Genomic DNA, 12,890 nt, shown 5'->3' with positions numbered 1-12,890 from the left:
TAGCAAAGCCTTCTCAATTTTAGTCTGACTCTAGAGTTTGTTTAAGCTGCCCTAGTGCCCACAGTCCTAATTTAAAAATTTATTGAATCTCAAACTATTAGTCAGAGTGTTCTCAAATGAAGAATCTCCCCTATTCTAAGCATTTATGAAGGAATGATTAGAACAATAACAATATCCATAAAAGTTAAAAGCAGCTAAAAAGTCTCTGCAGAGGATGAGGAAAATTCTCAGAACACCAGTTCTCAAAACTTCAATGCCAATGGATGGCAATATGGGCTACTTAAAAATATAAAGGTGACTTTTATATTTGTAAAATCTTTCCTGCATGAGATAGTTGTAAGGTTGGAATGTTTATCAGTCATGTTGGACCAGGAGGGAGAAATTTCTCTGTTGCACCTCTGTCCCTTGAAAACTGTCCGCTGGGGTACAGTAGTGATTTATGCTGGATAGTCCCCTCTAAAATACAGACTCACACTAATCTTCCCTTGCTGTACCTTTAGTTAATTCAATCAGTCCTTTAGACAGTTCAGAGAAAAAATATCTATAAATTACTTCTTGCCTGTGAAGATGCGAAATGAGTATCAGTGCAAATACATACTTTTGTCCATAACTGGATTTTTGGCAGTTACTTGAATCCACGAGCCAAGTTCTTAAAGAGTTAGTTGAGTAAACATCTTTGACCATTATTAGCTAAAATGTAGTTAGTTCTGGTTTGGGATGGAAGAGAAGAATTTGTTAGCATCTCTAATTCCCTCCCATCTGTGTCTACTATGGGTCTATGATATATCCTTTTCTGTGCACACTGCTTGATATTGTTGCATGATATTCTTTTTTATTAATCTCTGAGCCTACCTAATTGCTAGACTATGGAGTTCTAATTTCCTAAGGAACTGCTCCATCTGCCAGATTCTTACTTACAAGGTAAGTTTACATTAGCTGGCACAAAACCAGCTATATAGTCTTGCTTCAAAGTTTGAGTTTTAGAGAGGATTTTGCCTACTCAGCTGCAGGGAGTGTAGAGTTGAAACCACATAATCTTCCATGCAATAATTTGGATGCTCTTGAGAGTTTCCTGACAGCTGCACTCAATTCTGTACTGACCCATGGTTCAGAGATCTAGTGGTCTCCAAGCACATGCAGGAATAAATTGGTCATTGCTAAGATTCATGATCTGAGGTAAATAACACTTCACCACTGGCAGTATCCCAGCTGCAGCAGAAGGAAGCTCAAGTAGTGCTACAAATACACAGGAAACTTCTCTTGCAACAAAAAAAAAAAAAAAAAAAAAAAAAAAAAAGAAAGAGCTATTTTTCCTTACGTTGCTTTATTTGGGGAACATGCTGCCAGATTTGGGGGCAGAGTGAGGGAGCAGGAACAGTGACAGAGATGGAGGTTTCTTGGCAGGGCAGGTGAGGTCGTCCTGTGAGCTGGGGATATACAGCTTCTGGATCAGAGTGATGGGATGCAAAACTCTCACTGAGGTTTCAGCGGCACAGGATCAAAATGCATCAGTCCTGTCTCACCTATTTAATGAACTATTTTTTTTTAAAGAAGTAAGTCACATTTTCAATTGTCAGTGCTTATAGCACCTGACTGAGCTGCAGCCATTTGTGGCTTCAAAGTCATATTGAGATGTGATCCATATCCCATGTGTTGGCTATGTTTTTAATCAGAAAATAGACTGCAGGGGATGTCTTAAAATGACCATTACTGAGTTTTAAGGAGAATTAAGCTGATTTTACCACTTCTGCCTTGACTAACACATTTTCATTGCAACTCAAAAATTACAGATTCTGGTCTTAAAAAAAAAATGAAAAATGTCTTCGTCACCCTCCTAGCTGAGCACCTTAATATTCTTACAATTCACTCTCAATTCACCTAGCTTTGTAGCACCTAACAAAGATCAGAGAGTAATACCTGTTTTAGGAGATCAGTTGATGCCACGGCCTCGACAAAGGACAATTTGAAGGTTGGATGGGCTTAAATTTCCAGTGCCTAATCTCTCACCTCGAAGAGGAAGTAACTAGTTCCTTAAATTAGTCTGTGTCTACTTTAGCAAGTGGTACAGCATAACAGGAGTGAATCAGAACATGAGGCATTGTGTGGGGATGCTTCATCTACTCTATATCCTCTGTGATGCCTTAATTTGTATTAGTTAGCCCATTTTGCTGTCCCAAGCACACTCATGGTGCACAGAGTTTGAAGAAATTGCAGCCTTACTTTGGCAGCCAGGCTAGTGTTCCATAGAGGTACTCCAGAGAAACAGATGCTGCTTCTGCTGGCTGTCTTTTTCTTAGGGGAGAGGACATGGGCCATAAAGTTCTGGTAGTCTTCTCTGCTATAGTCGCTTTTACCCTCATTCATATGAAGTTCTGGATGCAGCAGATGAGCTCAGAAACAGGAAAGGTGGAAATTGCACTGTCTGTGGGATGGACAACAACAAGGGCAAAATTTGCAAATGTGTGAGTCTACTATGAAGAGCCTGTGTTGTTATTCCACCCTCAATGAATACAACTTTGGGGTCCATCCCTTCATGCAAATGAATGGCTATCACAATATTAAATCTTGCAGACCTCAGCACCTACTGCTTGGTGGATAACTGTGAGGACAGCAACTGTTTTTGAGGAGAGCAAAGTGACAAAGGAGGATTCAGAAGCCAACAAATTGGCAGAGATCTGAGTGGCACTCCCTAAGTATGAATGTTCCCAGAGCCCTCCAATATGTGCTCATCCCTCAGCACCCTCTGTTAGGGCATGAACATTTTCAACCTAATGTTCAGTTTTCTTTAAAGTGTTGATGATATTTTATTTCCTGAGTCTAATTAGTTTTATACAACATACACTATTTTCACTGCAACAGGTCAGTTTAGAGAGTTACCTGGACATGTGTTGATAGGGATAGGAATGTACAAGGCAAGTTTTGAAAAAAATTAGGTAAGCCTTGAGGTCTTTGAATAGCTGAGTACATTTGGAAAAAAATGGCAAAAGTGAAACCAATCCTTAAGCTTTGGAGATGGTAATGAAATTTGTCCGTATTGTAACATGTTCATACTTATAGAAGAAACATCCAGATTCTAACAGAACTGTCATTGTCATTCACTTCAAATATTTCTTATCAAAATACTTAGGAATTTGAAAGGGTCTTTACATTTTTACACACTTGCTGTGCTATTAATATAAGACTATCAAGTATGGGGGCTTACTGTTGCAAGAGTTAGATGACAGCCTTCAGGAAAGTGATGAGCTGAACTGAAATTCTAACTTGTACTTTTCTCATTTGTTTTTTTCTTTTATTGTTATGTCACTAGTATTGTTGTTGTTATTATTATTATTATTATTATTATTATTATTATTATTATTATTATTATTATTATTATTATTATTATTATTATTATCACCATGATCATGTCCATCCTCATCCGTAACAATCACACTTCTTACTATATAATCTGAAACTAGTATAAAAAAGACTTGATAGCATGCCTGCTCAGCAATTTGGGAGAAGAAGGATAAAGCAATTTGCTTCATGTTTCCTGCTACCTTTGCAGATACTCTGCAACTGAATCCCATATCTTCTCTGCATAATTTGAATTTTTTTATCCTATGTATTGTTGATACTGTCATGAAGCTGTGAAGAAGACATACTGCAGAAAGCAAACAGGCTTCCCTGTATTCAGTTCTAATTACAGAATCACACAGAATCACAGAATATTCTGAGTTGGAAGGGACCCACAATGATCATCAAATCCTTATTCTTAAGTGAATGGCCCATATGGGGATTGAACATGCAACGTTGGTGTTATTAGCATCACACTAATGTCACTCTCCCTTGACTCTACATGCTGCCTTTACATTTTTCTCCATTTATCCGACTCTGTATTAGGGTCTTTTTGACCCTATTTCTGCCACAGGAACCCTGACAAAATCCACTTTAGCTAAATGTTTCAAATGTGTGATGGTGGAAATCTCTGTGATTTTCTTTTAATAGTTAATATTTGAGACTTGCATTTCTTGAGGGTTTCTTGTTGTTTCTCTATGCTCTTGTTTCACTAAAACCATCTTAGACATGGCAGGTGGACTGCTGTCAGTGCTTCTAGTGTAATGTGAGAAGCCAGTGAGAGAAAGCTGGATGCATTCCTGCTCACAGAATAAATGGTCATTGTAAGCACTCCAAAATCAGAGACTGTATGTAAGAATCTATTCCTGTATTAGCATTACCGATTTGCTTACAAGATCCAAATAATGTTAAACTACTTTTTCTGTACAGTGATTTAAAGACAAGTAAGTTAACATCCATATCTAATCAGATTTGCAAATCATTAGCCTGGCAGCTATGAAAGGATACGAGAATATAGCCCTACAGAGTAAAAATTAATAATACCTACAGACTTCTTTGCATCACTTTTTTTCATCTTTGTTTTACCCTGGTCCCCAGGTCAGTGGTCACTATGCTTTATACAGTAATATGAATATCAAGTTGCACCAGTCAGGGAGAATTGTTTGCCTTTTCTGTGCACAATAATCCTTCTTTCTTCAGTGTAGAACTCAGACTAAAAAATAAACAGCCACCTCTATCTGTGGATCAGATTGTTTTCCTAGCTTCTAAATGCCTGTATCAGTTTTACCTGGGTTCTTATAGAGTTCTCTGTGATACAAACTATCAAAGAAAAGAAAATGATCCTACCTGTTCCTTAAGCATAAATTTCAATTAGACCACACTGTATATAGTCATAGTATATAGTATACTTTGTAATGGGTTGTACAAACTGGAGGAACTGCAATATTTAAAAATAATGATCTGTAACAGGATTCCCTCATGGACTTTCTGCTACAAATTCAATTTCCCCAGAGAAAGAAATGATAAAATCTGTTTTTACATTCCCCACTTTGTATATGACTTTCCAATATCCTTATGGAGTTAGAAGAGCATCATTTAATTAACACTGCCTGGTTAAAGCACAGTCTTCAAGCAATGAAAACACACAGGATATTGCTGTGCCTGGTGTGCAGCAGAACATCTGTAGCCAGTGAGCAATATGTCTCAGCAGGGTTTGTGCTCTGGAGAGACCTAGCATATTGCTAAAAATAGTTTAGTTAAAATATTTCTGCAGATAAATAATGAGGTGTAAATAACAAAGAATTTAAAAAGGTTGTTTTTTTCCCTTTGTATTTCAGCCTAAATATAGATATTGTCTCTGAGCCTTTATTTTTTGCCAATTATTCTCAATGTCTCAGTCTTATGCTGTGGCTATCCCAGTGGTATCTAAGGAAGGTTTTCTCACACAAAGGTGCTTCCAGAAGGCACAGGAAAACCCAGACAGTAAACTAAAATGTGCCTGAAAGAAGTGAAGAACATTTGCTAATTCAAAACTTGAATTGGACCAATTTGAAGCAATGTCCCAAGTTACTTTGTTCACTGTGGGGATGGAGTTAGTCTTAGATGGAAAGTTGCAACTGCAACAGCCCTTTGGAGTTCTTGATGAATACTAACTCTCTTCTTTCCATCTTGCTTTCCTCTAGTAAAAGTGAAAAATCACATTGTAATTCTCCCATCAGAACTATACAATTCCTCTTGGCTGCAAAGACATTCCTAAAGGAATATAAAGCATTCCTTCAAACATTGACGGTGAATAAAAATGAGAACCAAGAGGTGCAAGGAGTACAACCTCATCTAGATGGTGCTTGATAGCTTTAAATGGCAGTAAGGAAAAATACAGCAAGTTATTACCAACACTCAGAATATTTCAAATCATCAGAGTGTGTCAGCAAATAAAGGCATATGTTTTCATTTGAAAATGTTCTTTTTTTTCTGAGCTTCCCTGTATGTAATCATAAATTTTCATTGGTGGTGTAACTTGGAGTAGACAGCACTTGTGCATTAACATTGTGTATGGAATGGTTTGAAAACTTAAGTATCAAACGCACCAGTTAAATTCTCCATTTTCAGTGCCAAGACAATGCACATTTCTAGACTTCTTAATATACTCTGAGACTGAAATGGAAAAGACAGCAGCTGCTTTTGATGATATCCACTGCAACTCTGACAGATGGCAATGAACAATGTGAAATCAGTGTTTCCCAAAAACACTTTATAATTGAGGATCTTTACTGCCTGATTTGCCACCAGCACTCCAGTAAAAACATGTAGATTTATGCTGTAACAGTGCAGTTGGTTTTTGTGAAAAGTACTTCATTGAATTTCTTCTTTCAGTGATGTGTGTTAGAGTGGCTGACATCTCCAACATGACTTCAGATAAGTGATACTGGTATTGTTCTTGCAGATATGTGCAGGGAATGGAAACAGAGAACAAATTTCTTTAAGAAAACCAAAACAGCCATGCCAGCAGAATTTTGCTGCCTGGTCAGGGGATTTATGAAATTTTACTTCCTTAATTGTTTCTTTCACCTTGGATGTTTCATTTGTCCTATGTGATGCCACCTTGTCTTTTTCACTTAGTCTCAGTAAAATGAATCCTTCAAGGACTTTTCTAACACTGTCAGTGGTACAGAGCAGAATTATTTTTCCAACAATTCTGAAATGTGATCTGAGGTGTCAAAACCAATCATGTGCCCAGAATCACACCTCCTTACTAAGCATTTTGTCTGTGCTCAATATGTGCAGTTGTTGCAACCACTCCGTAGGAAGCAACCAAGTCTCAGCTTGAGATGTGTCTTTGAAGTATAAATGATTTACCTAATCAAATCTGAATGAGAAATTATTTTAATTAAATTCTGTGGTGTGTATTGTTGGGATGTGAGACTGGGACCATTATCTGTACCTCCTGGATCTAAAATCTATGGACCTAGAACTAAAATATTTAAGGGGCTCATTTTAACATAAATCACAGGTCTTTAACAGAGCTGTAGCAGGATAAAGTGTCCTTTAAGTGAGAGTAAATGTAATTTATGCACACTTAAAAGGCACTTTACACTGCCTGACTTATTATAGTGACAATAAATCCATACTTGTTTAGGATTAAAAGGGATCCTCATGATCATCTGGTGTGACTGATGGCAGAGCACAAGCTATAGAACTTCATACAGTGTTTCCCACGTCCAAGCCAAACGATATGTGCTTGATCTTTTGGAGGGGTATTCTGTTTTATGTCCTCATATGAGCTTCTTGATTTCCTTCACTCAAAATCTAGCACATCTTTCAATTTCTCTTTCAAAGAGAATCCTGTTAGGCTAGTAGTGGAATATTTTTCGCCGCCTTTGACATTCACAGACAGACTTTATCTGGTGAATTTGAGGAAAATGGAATTCAAAGTAAGTGATCAGCTTTCAAGAGAGGGATAGAAAAATGCACTTACTTCACTGCATTAGTTTTCCTCTGAATAAGCCCAACATGTTAGTTTAGGTTATCTTCCTGAAATTTGTAAAACTGATTGGTTGTACTTTTTTATTCTGACTAAAAAGCTTGCTTTTGTTTGACTGAGTTACAAAGATCTAAATCATAGAGCTAACAGTATAAGGGGTTTTGAATAACTGCTAAATGGTATTGCACTGCCTTACTCTAGGGCGTGCTACAGTTGCCTTAAAATATCATCAACATTAGAATTATGTTTGGTCCCAGGACAGTCTAGGGGATCAGTTCATCTGAATGTAGTTGCCATGTTTTGGGAGCTGGATCTTGCTCTAAGGTAAAAACTTGATGTGTTTAGATGGGCCCACCGAGGTTTCTCAAAATGAGTTTGCCAGACTCATCCAGTATATGTCCACAAATATGACCACATATTTGGCAACAGGTCTCTCTGCTCAAAAGTACCTTTCAAATACTATGTTTATTTAATTTATTGTAGTTCATTTACTTTCATTACATCTCTTTTGTACTCCTAATGTGTCTTGTTAATTTGTCCACTGGCTTCTAAGTCATACTTTTTCCAGAAGGAACAGTCTTTATCTTGTGTCTAAAACTAAATATTTGCAAGAGACTTGTGAGTGGTAATGGCTGGAAACCATAATGGCTGAAAAGTTACACTCTGAGGTGACATAACAATACCTACATCAACAATAATGTCTATCAGAAAGTTGTGAAAAGCTCAGATTTGTTTAGGGAAACAAACTTTAGTTATAAATTTCATTACGTTTCCTATCACCACTGAAAAAGGCTGGAAATAAATAGGGAGGTCATTTGTGGGAGCTGCACCTTTGCCTGTCATTTTACTATGACAGTGACATAGATATCTATGTGTTTATGGTGAAAAAGTGTTTATGTGTGTTTATGGGGTTTGTAAGACCTTCACTGAATGTCATCTTAGTGATCATGGTAGCTACTGAAAGACGAGGGGGAAACAATTTTTATGTGCAAATGGAAACTCATAGAAGAGCACAGTGGAATATTGTCTCATCTGATGAAGACCTTTGAATTTTTTTATACATTAATAAATATGAAATGTGAGATTATTAGGATCTTCTGTTTTCATTTGCTAACTAGACTAGTTCATCTAGCTCCCTTTTCTGTTTATTTGTGTAGTCAATATATTGTTATTAATGTTATATGTTTTGAAACTAGTTTTTCATACCAGCTGTTAAAAGTGTAGGTAGATATAAAGATAAAAATGATCATGAAGAATACGTTACACAGAATTTGAAAATCTCAAATGGTAGGGATTATTGATGAACTTTTGAAGTGTTGCCAAACAATATTACCTCAGCGATGTTTATGGATTTAGAGCACATACAGGATGCTTTGCTTGGGAAAATTCAATAGATCTTGATGAAAGTTCCTGAATCCCTAATTAATGGAGTACTTTACAGAGGCTTTTTTATTTAAGATCTATATAGGAAAGAAAACTGCAATACTTTTCTCAGCAAACCATCATGAACTTTCCTGTAATTGGACTCAGGCAAAAGCAGTGAAAGAAAGGCCCTGGCAGGGACTGGGACACCTCTTGCAATGCTTCTTCCCAGCTTTCTCAAACTGCATTTGGTCTGTGCTGAACAGTGTGCTGGAATAAAAGCTTGGAGCTTTTTGCAAAAGTTCTTCCTTTCTTGTCAGCCCCAGGTTTGTTCTGTAGTATCTGCAGCTTTTAAATCCAGTCATAGGATGCTTGCTCACATTTTGACTTAATTGATGTAGCTTTCTGGACTTTACTTAGTGTGGTATTTCATATTTATGTATGCCAGATTAACCATTAACAAAAAGTGCAATTTTTATATAAACGCAGAAATGTCTTTGGAAGGGAGATAACACAGAGAAAAGATTGTGTTAAGGGTAAGAAAGACAATGGTTGAGTTGTAAGAATAAATTATTAAATTGCTTTAGCTAGGAAAGCTTCTTCAAAGCTGCAAGAAAATTTGTGCTTTAACATTATGACTAAAATCAAGTGTCAACAGCCAGACTCTGACGGCCATGCTTAAAGTCAATGCTATGTACTGGGCAAGTTCAGCAGCAGGTTGCTTTCTGCATATTCCTGTGTGTAATAGACCTAGTTACATAGGATGACTGTCATAGTGATTTATACCTTGTACATTGCATTCATATTTATTATTGCTACAACCTCTTAAATATGATAGTTCTTTCACATAGATACAGTCCAGAAAATCAAATTCATGTTTCAAAGCTTTATATAATTCATGCTTCAGTGAAACTGAGTAAAACATATTTCATTAAATGCTTCTCAAATAATTGATTATTCTGCAAGAGAAGGCTCAATGTATTCTTTCTTATTCATTCACTATTAAAAATACTTTTAGACCTTTATTGATAATTTCCATCTGCTATCATCTAACTTTTTAAGAACTCTTCACACAACATAGATTTTTCTTCTTCACTGAAAAAGAACCCCGCTTCAGACAGCCGAAACTGAGATAAAAAATGGTCAGATAAAACATGGTAGAATGGAAAGAAAGCACAGAGAAAGCAGACTGCCTGATTTTTATCCCCAAAATATGTACTCAGAAAAGTGAAATGTCAACGATTTAAAGTAATTTGTAGTGGATAAGAAATAGTCATGCTTATCACTTCTTAACATTTAAATAGGAGAAATAAATAGTTCTATTTGTCTCTTAAAATGTTCTATCATACTGGTTCACTGAACATTTCGAAGTGTGGCAGAGTAAGACTAGAACCAAAAGAAATTGTATTCTCATAGCAATTTAGAAATAGAGTGATGAAAAAATCATTATATGCATGCTAAGTTACAGAGGTCATCGAATTAAATGTGGCATAGGTCTATTTTTCAGTTCAAAATATGACAACAGGTCATCAACCTTATCAAAATTATGATGTTTCCACTTTTTATAAAAAAAATAATTAATTTCAAGATTTCTATTTTAATCAATTCAACCTCTCTGCAGTTGGAAGATCAGGAGCTCATGTTGATTGGGTTTAATGAACATTAATCAAAACACATTTCAGTTCTATCAGTTCCTTGGAGGTCCTTGAAATATTAATTAAATAGTTCATTCAGCAAAACTAGGTGTGAAATGAGCTGCAGCTCACCTCATACGATTTTGTAGATCATTATTTGTATGTTCTCCTCCCTCCTTATTTGAAAATTAATATGACACAGAAACCTTTAGCTAAACCTTGGTGTAATATTGAATACACACCACTGCTCAGTTGGCTTAGAGCATAGATTTGCAGCAGAGAGAGGCACAATGAGATGCATTACAACATTTACAGAAGTTCAAAAAGTGCCACAGCCTTGCAGTTTCTAACCTCTTTCTGATTACAGTTCTTTACACCATCCTCAAGGAAACAGGAACATGTGATGGACATAAGACTACTGTTAACAGACTTGATTTTCTTGTTTATTTTACTCCCTAGAAATAATTCACAGATACACATACACACACATTTTGCAGATATGGGATAAAACTGTAGAATATATTACAAAAATCTAACTGTCTAAAAATGGGAGGAATACAACCTAATGGTCTCCCAGGAATCCAACTGGTGCTGCTTTATGTTGATTGTAAACTACACCCTCATGGATGGTGGCATATCTGCAGGCCCATAGTCTTTTTATTTCCCTCCCTTTACATTGAATTTTCTCCTTCTTTCTTCACTGTAGCCATAGTCTCCAAGTGACGGTCTTGAGCTTCACAAAGTTCTGTGCTAGATTGTACTGCTGGTGGCAGCTGAAAATGCAGTCATGCCAGAGACAGCAAATCCACAGCCTGTGCCTGCCATGGTTACAGCACATCCTGGACCAAGGCCAAACCGATCAACATGAGTGAGGACTTCCTGGCTAATACAGAATGTGGCCAGGAATTTCACATGGGACAAACAGCAAGTCACCCACCCCAAGGAGTCCTTGCTACATGGGAAAGAAGGCAGAGATCTGAACTCCCAGTTCACTCCCTCTCCCATCCCAAGGCCTTTTTCAGCTGCAGGTGGAAGATCTCTATCTGGCTCTGGCTCTACAACAACTAAAATAAGTGTCAGTACAATTCCTGTTGAAGATATGTAAGAACAGGTTTTTTCTTCCTTTTTACCACATAATTCCGACATTACTCTCTGTGAAATATGGAAGCACGGTTGCCCGACTGATGAAGAGGAACTGCCACACTTCTACAACTGTTTTGAGTGATGACTATAATACTGTAGTGTTTGCCCACAAGAATCAGTTCTTTACAGTCACCTGGGTTTCTGGAGTTCTGTTTTAGACTGGGAAATAAGAGATAGTATAAGAGATATTTTAGACTCAGATAAAGGCAGCATTAGATTCTGTGATATCTGCTCCACACACAAGTAGACATGGGCAATTTATCTCTGCTCTGATACTATTGTTTTAATCTGAGCTAGATAGGAGTAATCATAGACCAATTATTTTTCAAGTCTATTTGTGCTGAATTTCCTAATTTTATTTTTCAGTGTGTCCTCAGGTAGAGAATTCTAACAAAAATGCTAAGTCAGAATAAATCCTTTCAGTGGTCTTTGTAAATACACTGTCTTTCATTTTGTTTTGATATTGGAAAGATAGACATGTTGTTTTGACGTAAGAGAAATGTGGATTTTGTACATACCAACAACTATGAAGAACTGGAAGTTTAGATTAAGAGGTTAGTCTTTCCTATTTGTTTATGAAAAAATAGTTACAATTTAATGACTGCTATGGGAAAAAATGCAAGCTATATATCTGAATATCTTCCCATGGACTGTTTTTAATAATCACATATTGAATTTAGTCTCATATCTTGTGTTGTCTTTAGCAAACCAAATTATTTTAATTGTCACTGTGAAAGTTATCATATAATATATACACTAATTTGAGTCTTCTCAAACAGAAACAAAACTAAACAGAAAGAACTCCATGGGACTGTTAAACGAAATAATAAACCTTTTTGAAAACAGAGCAGACTGAAAAGGGTTAATATTTATAGTAATTTCTGGAAGGGCTTGCTTTTATATTTTCTCCAAATAAAGTTGCTATTATACAATTTACATGATCGATAAGTATCTTAAAATTAAATAAGAAATTTGCACTTGACATAAAATTTGACAGAAATGAGCTCTGGTTTGTGATTATACCTTCCCTGTATATGTGTCAGCACCTACATTCTACTTCTGGAGGGACAGAACGCCTTTTAAATCCTCAGCTTTAACTCACCAAGAAATGTAGTTGTTGGCTACTATCTGAGCATGACACAATGTTACGATGTTTCTAAGTTATAAAATAATGTAAATCCCTGGCAAATTTAAAAAAAATATATATTATATATATATATATATATATATATATATATACACTCGATGTTAAATGTTCCTTTAAACTCACAACACAGTGTTTCTGAGATAAAGTTCAAAACCTAGGGGACATAATGGCATAAAATTACCTTAAAAGTATCTTGAATTTACATTTTCTTATGGAGGTTTGACTTCTGATAAGAACAGTGTTGGCTGAATGATGGTGCCTACTGTTTTGCAAGTAAAAATACTGA

The 12,890-nt window shown here is 36.3% G+C and overlaps 1 protein-coding gene across 1 annotated transcript in view; it reads left to right on the top strand.

Moving 5' to 3' along the window:
* MEI4 (meiotic double-stranded break formation protein 4) overlaps positions 1–12,678 on the top strand; it is a 231,324-nt gene extending 218,646 nt beyond the window's left edge. Inside the window, exon 7 of the mRNA XM_064650094.1 lies at positions 11,021–12,678. Within this exon, the coding sequence (XP_064506164.1) occupies positions 11,021–11,026 (6 nt within the window). The 3' untranslated portion in view covers positions 11,027–12,678. The remainder of the gene's footprint in view (positions 1–11,020) is intronic.
* The last annotated feature ends 212 nt before the right edge of the window (positions 12,679–12,890 follow it).

The sequence above is a fragment of the Pseudopipra pipra genome, chromosome 3 (assembly GCF_036250125.1).
Source record: "Pseudopipra pipra isolate bDixPip1 chromosome 3, bDixPip1.hap1, whole genome shotgun sequence".
NCBI classification, from domain to species: domain Eukaryota; kingdom Metazoa; phylum Chordata; class Aves; order Passeriformes; family Pipridae; genus Pseudopipra; species Pseudopipra pipra.
This window is presented reverse-complemented; position numbering and strand designations above follow the sequence as displayed.